This window comes from Sinocyclocheilus grahami, unplaced genomic scaffold (genome assembly GCF_001515645.1).
Source record: "Sinocyclocheilus grahami isolate Dianchi unplaced genomic scaffold, SAMN03320097.WGS_v1.1 scaffold2155.1, whole genome shotgun sequence".
NCBI lineage: Eukaryota > Metazoa > Chordata > Actinopteri > Cypriniformes > Cyprinidae > Sinocyclocheilus > Sinocyclocheilus grahami.
Genome location: NW_015507334.1, coordinates 47,478 through 57,475, shown reverse-complemented (window position 1 = coordinate 57,475; position 9,998 = coordinate 47,478). Strand labels below are relative to the sequence as shown.

Genomic DNA, 9,998 nt, shown 5'->3' with positions numbered 1-9,998 from the left:
TAATCTACTAATGTATTATATTAAGATAGACCAATTATACATTTTGTATAGTGTAGAGTTAGGAACTGAAAGAGAAAGCAATTTTTAAACATTTAAATGCAAATAGTTTTGATTGACAATTTTGCAAGAAATCAAGTTTATATTATGGCACTATTAATAAAAACATTTAAAGCAGATACTAACCTTCTGAAGAGGAGATGTGAGATGCTAGAGTTAATACGAGAAGCCTGTTTAGTTCTGTCTTGGTTTATTTCATCTTTTAAGCTGAGGTCTTTCTCATCAAACGAGTCACATTCAGTTGAGCTCAAGCTGAGAAAAGCAAACAAATCTGGGTTTGGTCTCTCAATGCTCGCTGTAAATAATTAATTAACGGTTTATAGAGTAACAGCTCACTAGGTTTATACAGGTTTGACTACATATTGAATCTCCATAGAGTTAAATCTCCATGAGAACACCTGATTTGCAGATTTAAGGGTGATTTCTGATTATAGCAACTACTAGAGGCTGATTTTGATGGATTTGCACATCGCATGTAGAAGACACAGGTCAGTTAGTTAAAGGGTGGGTTGCAGACAGCAAAGCGATGCAAAATGCGAATAAAATATATGAAATTAACCTCATAATCGTATGGTTAGGATAGCTAAACAAATAGACTAAAACTGTATATAATAATCAGTTTTTGGGAAGACATTTGAGACATTTGGTTGCAAGTAAATGAGATAACCTATACAAAGAGAGAATGTAATGTTAAATGCATAAAATGTGGAAATATTGTTCTATATTAATGCATGCATCACAGAAAAAATCCATCATGTTTTATGCAAACAGTGTTGAAATATGATTTAATTGTGTGCATTTAAAAATGCAAGCTATGAAATTAATTTTATTATTCAATGAGTTGGCCATTCATTCCAAAGATTAAAAGAAATATGATAATATTTTCCACCACAGAGTGCTGTTAAACACAAAACTGCATTTGAGATGTAAAAAATGATGCTGTCAGGCAAATGTTTATGATGGTTCGGAAATAACGACGGATTTATGTATATCTAAATGTTTATTAGTAGACAGACTTTCACACTCTTACTATTTTTTTAAGAGTTTATTTTCTCAAGGTCCACATGAAGTGCCATTTATAAAACTAAAATGATAGAACCAATAAATACACAGCAGCATGGAAGTATCAGGATAGAAACTGCACACAGAAACATTCTCATTGTTAAATGGAAATACCCCATTGTAAATCCTAATATTAACAGAACTGTGTGGCAGAAAGGTGGGGATATCACACATTCTATTATGAACGTAGATGTGTTTTAAATGGTTTAAAGAAGTGTAATTAGCCTGTAATAGCTGTTTTTTTGTGTGCATTTGTATTTATACAACATTTTTTAAAGCTACTTATAGCTATACCATATAAACCATATAGCAACTTTTTTACAAAGGTAGTGAGGCCCATGGTTATGATAATCTACTAATGTATTATATTAAGATAGACCAATTATACATTTTAATAAGTGTAGAGTTAGGAACTGAAAGAGAAAGCAATTTTTAAACATTTAAATGCAAATAGTTTTGATTGACAATTTTGCAAGAAATCAAGTTTATATTATGGCACTATTAATAAAAACATTTAAAGCAGATACTAACCTTCTGAAGAGGAGATGTGAGATGCTAGAGTTAATACGAGAAGCCTGTTTAGTTCTGTCTTGGTTTATTTCATCTTTTAAGCTGAGGTCTTTCTCATCAAACGAGTCACATTCAGTTGAGCTCAAGCTGAGAAAAGCAAACAAATCTGGGTTTGGTCTCTCAATGCTCGCTGTAAATAATTAATTAACGGTTTATAGAGTAACAGCTCACTAGGTTTATACAGGTTTGACTACATATTGAATCTCCATAGAGTTAAATCTCCATGAGAACACCTGATTTGCAGATTTAAGGGTGATTTCTGATTATAGCAACTACTAGAGGCTGATTTTGATGGATTTGCACATCGCATGTAGAAGACACAGGTCAGTTAGTTAAAGGGTGGGTTGCAGACAGCAAAGCGATGCAAAATGCGAATAAAATATATGAAATTAACCTCATAATCGTATGGTTAGGATAGCTAAACAAATAGACTAAAACTGTATATAATAATCAGTTTTTGGGAAGACATTTGAGACATTTGGTTGCAAGTAAATGAGATAACCTATACAAAGAGAGAATGTAATGTTAAATGCATAAAATGTGGAAGTATTGTTCTATATTAATGCATGCATCACAGAAAAAAATCCATCATGTTTTATGCAAACAGTGTTGAAATATGATTTAATTGTGTGCATTTAAAAATGCAAGCTATGAAATTAATTTTATTATTCAATGAGTTGGCCATTCATTCCAAAGATTAAAAGAAATATGATAATATTTTCCACCACAGAGTGCTGTTAAACACAAAACTGCATTTGAGATGTAAAAAATGATGCTGTCAGGCAAATGTTTATGATGGTTCGGAAATAACGACGGATTTATGTATATCTAAATGTTTATTAGTAGACAGACTTTCACACTCTTACTATTTTTTTAAGAGTTTATTTTCTCAAGGTCCACATGAAGTGCCATTTATAAAACTAAAATGATAGAACCAATAAATACACAGCAACATGGAAGTATCAGGATAGAAACTGCACACAGAAACATTCTCATTGTTAAATGGAAATACCCCATTGTAAATCCTAATATTAACAGAACTGTTGTCATCTTCACACCCAAAAGAGCAGACACCCAACAGAACACAGTCACCAGTCCCATTGAGAGCATCGCTCCCACTGAACAAAGCAAGAATGACTTCAATGCAATGGTGAGAGTAGTCCCGCCATACTTTTGATCAGATGAAGAGCAAAAAACTGTACTTAAAATAGCCCCGAGTGTGACCCCAGGAGCCGCGTGACACGCTATGAGCACATCTGACCACACCTTTATGCTAGTGGCTGTTGCCAGGATCAGTCCTAAAGCTAATCCTAAAATAGAAACTGAAAGTAAAACAACTTGATACATCAAGATTTTATGTACTATTGTTAAATTCAATAATTCGATGCACGTAACCGTAATAACAAACATTGAGCAAAGAGACATATTTATTGGTACAGCAACATCTGGACTCAGATTATTTCTAAATGTAACCATGAAAATAACAACTACACATAATATTGCTCCAACATTACAAAGTTCATGCTTTCCTTTAGTAAAAATAACAACAGCATTCAGTACAATGAAGAAAAGCCATCCTACAATTCCAACAATTCCTCCTAAAGTGTCATATGTTACAGGCAAGACTGGATTTTCTTCATTTACATTTTGATTGGTCTCTTCTTTAAGCTTGTTCTCTATTTCTTGTAATCTTTGTAAAAGTTCCAGCTTCTCTGTTTCTAACTCTTGAGTCACTACTGAGTAAAATCTGTGATCATTGAGCTGAACTAACTTGTCTATTTGTGCTACGAGAGCTGCTCTTCGAGCAGGTTTTGGTTCAGAGTCTCTTATGATGTGAAATCTTCCTCCACATGCGTTGATCATTTCTCCAGCAATCCCTCTGGAGGCTCCTGTGAATCGTTCCTGGTGATTTTGCAGCAGAAGAACAATGCAGTGCTGCAGGACTTCTGCTCCCAGCAGCTCCTGGGCTCGTTTCACAATATCACACTGTTGTGATTGTTGATCTTCCAGATTCAGGAGATCACTAACCCTTTAAAACTCTTTATTCCAGCAGTTTAAGTTTTTCCCTATTAGTGCCCCCCACAATCTGTCTCTGCCTCCAAAACTGTCTGGCACAACTGACTTCATAACAACACAGTGATAGCTGCTGTAACTAAAAAGTAGCCCAGTACACACATTAACCTCAAATAAATAAATTATTACAAAATTAATTCACCCCTATCGTTTTATTACATTATGTTTTCTGTTTGTACTGTTTAGGTTGTAATGCTGAATTGCACATCTGAGCTATCTGCACTATTTTAATACCGCTGCAAACGTTTTATAATTGATAATTTTATATTGCCATTTTAAATCATTTGTATTCTTAAGATTTACTATCAATTTGGAAGTTTCAAAATAAATATTTTGTAACGTTACTTGTACAATGACAAAAATATTCTATACATTAACCTCAAATAAATAAATGATTACAAAATTAATTCACCCCTATCGTTTTATTACATTATGTTTTCTGTTTGTACTGTTTAGGTTGTAATGCTGACTTGCACATCTGAGCTATCTGCACTATTTTAATACCGCTGCAAACGTTTTATAATTGATAATTTTATATTGCCATTTTAAATCATTTGTATTCTTAAGATTTACTATCAATTTGGAAGTTTCAAAATAAATATTTTGTAACGTTACTTGTACAATGACAAAAATATTCTATTCAATTAGCTTATGCTCTCTCTGTATCTAACAAGCCATTGTTCAGTCATAAATTCAATATAATCATTAAAATAAATGATGGACTTGGTCAAAGATGAGAGCTTTAATGAGGAAATGTTGTTTTGGAGAGGTTTTTTTTTACCATTGCTGCCCGGATCTTTTCCAGATGTTGAAACTCCTCCTCAGTTTCTCCAATTCTTCACTGTATAAGTGTGTTCACTGTATAAATGAATATGGATTAATCTATGTTCTGTTGCTTGCTGTTTCGCCTCTTCTTGCACTGTTTTAAAATCACTTGAGTTTGTAAACACGTACAAATGATAAAACTTTTACTCTATTAAACTTTACAATGAATCCTCTGAACACATGCTGAACCGTGGGCCTAGTCACGGGTCACTATTAACTATGATCTGCTCCCTTCACTAAAATGTCACGGTTCCTAAACATGATAACAAATAATATAGATAAATAATGAACACGTCAAAACGAAATTCCCTGATCTTTTCCAGATGTTGAAACTCCTCCTCAGTTTCTCCAATTCTTCTGAGTGTGTTCACTGTATAAATGAATATGGATTAATCTTTGTCAAAGCTGTGTTTGTTCTGTTGTTTGCTGTTTCGCCTCTTCTTGCACTGTTTTAAAATCGCTTGAATTTGTAAACACGTACAAATGATAAAACTTTTACTCTATTAAACTTTACAATGAATCCTCTGAACACATGCTGAACCGTGGGCCTAGTCACGGGTCACTATTAACTATGATCTGCTCCCTTCACTAAAATGTCACGGTTCCTAAACATGATAACAAATAATATAGATAAATAATGAACACGTCAAAACGAAAACACAGATACTTACAAGACCAAGTAGGAATGTCCTTTATCATTTGTTGTTTGCCCGCTTCTCTCCGACAGGTAAACTTAGTGCTCTCTCGTGTAAAAACAAAATTCAAAACACAACACTGATCTCTACTAAAGGCTGATTTATACTTCTGCGTCGGACCTACACCTTAGCTTACGCATAGACGCACACCCATACGCCGTAGCCTGACGTACACCTCTCCAAAAATCTAACAGCGCGTCAATTCTACGCAGACCGCAAGCGCTGTGATTGGTCTGCAAGAACCCCTCCCTCCATATGTACTTGAGTTTTGTGTGTGTTTATGTGCACTTTAATATATTTTAATGTTACACCTTCTTATATAAAATAAAACAAAGCAAAGAACAAGTGTCTTATCATTTATTATACTGCATAGGTAGTTGTCCGCAACAAACAATGTTGATCTGCCGTGGTACAAGTCCTTGTGCAGATTGAAAGAATGCCATCATCTCCTGTTACGTCGTTGTCTCCTTTTTGTAGTTTTAATATATATTTATATATTTAATGTATATTTATTTGCCGCCGTAACAACTATAATGCATCTCCGACGAGCCGCTTCTTCTTCGGCTTTTTCCGTGGTACTGCGGGTTACACCAGCAACATGCCCGTGGACACTGCTGACTAGCGGTTTGCATGAAACCAAATACAAAGTTATTTGGGCTAGAAGTGGGTTACACATAGCCGGACTATATCGGGTCTATACTTAACCGAGACGGTGAAATGACGGCTATTGCTTCCTGGGAATGCATGCATCAGATGTTTAAACTAACAGTAGAGTGCATATACATTACCTAGGGTGACCATACGTGCCATTTTCCCAGGACGGGTCCTGGCCATGATTTCTATATTGCCTAAAATATCTAGGTTTTGGCTTTCTTTGCGTGTGCAGACCGATCAGTGTTTGACATCAAAATACCTCGAGAGCATTTTGAAAGCATAAGGAACCATCTGTATGGCATTTTGATGTCATACACCGATCGGTCTGCACATGCAAACAAAACCAAAACCTAGATATTTTAGGCAATATAGAAATCCTGGCCAGGACCCGTCCTGGGAAAATGGCACGTATGGTCACCCTACATTACCTTCAACCTGAATAGATGTTATGTGAAATGCTAGAATCAGTGTGAGGATCCATTTTGGTTCTGTCCTGGTTAGTTTCATTTTCAACCTGAAGAGTAAAGCGACCTAATTTACCCTGTGACTTCAAATTACTTAAAAGTGTTTGATTCAGTTTTACAATATAAGCACAGCTATGTTTTACTTAAGATCGTTGCAAAAACAAACAAACAACAACCTCCTGTTTCCTCCTGTTGAAAATCCTGTGTCTTGTTGTTTGTCATAAAGTGAAAGTTTCACTATTGATAGCGCTCACGTGTTTCCCGTTACAGGCAGAAGTTCACTGCACACGCAAGAATACGATGGGGATGCCTGCATATTCATAGGCCTGCATATATGTAGATATGGGGGGGTTAACTTTATTAGCATGATTTTATTGTGTAGCCTATTTTTTATGTTTTAAAAATGTTTTAACCAGGTAAACTGAATCGGTTGTAAGTGTTCATTTAACAGATGATGTTATATTAAAATATATTTGCTCTCGTTACAGGATAAATCTGTCATTTCTCTTTTTATGCAGAATTATGCAAAAGTGTAATCTTGTTCATTTGTTTGCATCTATGGTCCTTTAATATTCCTATGGTCACTTCACTGCTATGAACACTACATTGGGCAATGACGAAAGCATGACTAAAAACATTAAGATTTGATGTCCGTGTCATGAATTTGATAAGTCATTAAGACTTCAATAGCAAAAGTTGAGGGCAGAATCAAATTTACATCAGCAATATTTGAATGCACAATAGCAAGTGCACATAATATTGCTTCAATATGAGAAAGTTAATGCCAATATAGATCTTGTTTCACAATGTCATAGTTATGATTCTAGATTTTTCAGATTCAGGACAATTAAAATGGTGTGAAGTCAAGGAGACGAGAGAATCTGATCGTGCTGTCTTGCTGTATCCTCATTAGAGGATTTCTGGACTCTTTTATCATCTATCAGCAGATGAATCTGGGTATCTGAACTGTTTTGTCTTCATTAAAGAACCCAACAGTAATGCTGGATAAAACAAGTACAAACCGAACAGGTATTCAATGCATATTTTAGGAACACTCAACAACATCTCTAAAATCAGAACAATTGAAGCTAAAAACACACAGCCACATGGGAAAAACACTAAAGTAGTAAGTAACTCATTTAGTTGGGATCTAAAATGTTAGATGCAATTGCAGTCATGATTATTAGCAGAAATACTGTGAGCTTCACTCCAAACAGAGCGGTGAACACAATCGCACACAACACTGTGAGTTCAGCACCTACTGCACAAAACAGAAATAATCAGAATCAGAATCAGAAAGAGCTTTATTGCCAAGTATGCTTTCACATACAAGGAATTTGTTTTAGTGACATAAGCTTCCAGTACACAGAGACAACAACAACACAGACAATAAAAAATAAGATTAGAATAAATATAAATAGACAAATATTGAAAAATAAATAAATTGTATGTACAGTTGTTCTATAGATGATAGAATGGAATAGAATAGAATGAGATGCAGGGATGTACTAGGACGGAGGTGGTAACAAATAAATATAAGGTTATTGCACATTTTTATTGCATAATGTGGGGAACATTTAACTGTTCATGAGGTAGATTGCCTGGGGGAAGAAACTGATCTTGTGCCTGGCTGTCCTGGTATTTGCGGCTCTGAAGCGCCGGTCAGATGGCAAAAGTTCAAAAAGGGGATGATTTGGATGTGAGGGATCCAGAGTGATTTTCTGAGCCCTTTTCCTCACTCTGGATGTATACAGTTCTTGAAGCGTGGGCAGGAGAGCACCAATAATCCTTTCAGCAATCCGAACCGTTCTCTGCAGTCTTCTGATGTCTGATTTTGTAGCTGAACCAAACCAGACAGTTATTGAAGTGCACAGGACAGACTCAATGACGGCTGAGTAGAACTGTTTCAGCAGCTCCTGTGGCAGGTTAAACTTCCTCAGATGACGAATGTGTCGATGTGAGTGTCCCACTTCAGGTCCTGAGAGATGGTGGTTCCCAGGAACCTGAATGACTCCACTGCAGCCACAGTGCTGTTCATGATGGTGAGTGGGGGGGTTTCTCCTGAAGTCCACGATCATCTCCACTGTTTTGAGCGGTGTTAACAGTTGTGTAGAGAGATAGTCAGAACAGGTGTGAGGGGGGTTTCGAATCTACAATAAAGCTCATTCAGGTCTTCAGCAAGTTGTTGATTCGCCTCAGTGCTGGGGGATGGTGTCTTGTAGTTTGTGATGGGTTTCAGACCTTTCCACACTAAAGCCGAGTCATTGGAAGTGAACTGATCTTCCAACATTTTAGCGTAGCTCCTTTTAGCCACTCTAATCTCCTTATTCAGTGTGTTCCTGGCCTCCAACATTCAGCAAAATGTCCGAATAATCGAAATCCAGTAGAAGATTTTGTGGTTTGTTCTGCCGAATGTTCAGCAGTTCATCCCTGGTAAAACTTGTGAAGCGGTCCTGCTCAAGACCATGCAAGACAACAGAAAGCGCATCCTGTTTGTTTTTATTTTACAAAAGCACAAGGTTTTGTTGATATTGTGAGTGCACACAAATAAAAGTAGACCCTTTACAGTTCCAAATGATGTATTACTCTTACCTTTATGAGCAAAAAATCAGCGTATTTTAAGTTTCCACACTTAAAAAAATGCAAGTGATCGTGCTCCATGTCCTGCAAAGCGTGCTTCAGCTTCCACTCGTAATATTTATATGCAGAAATTGACTTTGGCATGCAAAAGTCTGATAAATTCATAATTAATGGCATGGCTGGTTCAGTCGACAGAAATACGGGAAATACTACCTCGCTGTAGTATTGTTGCTGCCGCCATGTCGTGAAGGCGCTGTGTGTTTCGTTGTGAAGGCAAAACTACTTTGTTTGGCCTTTCAAAAGAGGATGATATCCATCTGAAGCAAATGGTAATGCTACTTGAAATAAGTAAAAAACAGTTTTTCTGTAATTATCTGAGAAAACTCATCATTATCCCTAAAATGAGAAAGACTGAACCGATGAGCACACAAGCACATGGCAAAACGATTATAAACACAGTATAAACATGTAGCGTCTGGACCACTCAAACACACAATATAAATTTTGTTAGCTAGATTTAACAAATACTCTGTAACACCCCAGGAAGCTGAACAGGCCCCTGGTCCATAGCAATGCTGACACCCGATACGTTTACGACCTCCTGGAATTTAGGTGATGAAAATCCCCTTCCTTGCCCATAAGGAAAATCCACAAGGGAAGGACTTTTCTTTGCTAATTAATTAATAGGAAAACCTTTCTTTGAATGAACACACATGATCCTTCAGGTCATTGGGTATATTATTGTCATCGTGTATTTTGTCTTTGATATTTTTAGACTATTTTAGGCATGCTTGTGAGGGAACCCATTCCTGTCATCCTTTCACTATAAGTAACTCTACCATGTCTAGTATCTATGAATTCGTATTCGGATGATCTAATTGAGAGTGTATATTGTATGTTTACACCTACGCAACATATTAGTGTTCTAAGAGTCTTTAATAATTTTTACACAAGCTTCATATGCAAATTACCATGCTTTCAAACAAAGGGCCATAAAAACACCCCAGTATCTCAGAAC

The 9,998-nt window shown here is 36.1% G+C and overlaps 1 protein-coding gene across 1 annotated transcript in view; it reads right to left on the bottom strand.

Moving 5' to 3' along the window:
• Positions 1-8,724: 8,724 nt before the first annotated feature.
• Positions 8,725-9,998, bottom strand: part of LOC107574229 (uncharacterized) — a 4,096-nt gene continuing 2,822 nt past the window's right edge. Inside the window, exon 3 of the mRNA XM_016260684.1 lies at positions 8,725-8,853. Within this exon, the coding sequence (XP_016116170.1) occupies positions 8,725-8,853 (129 nt within the window). The remainder of the gene's footprint in view (positions 8,854-9,998) is intronic.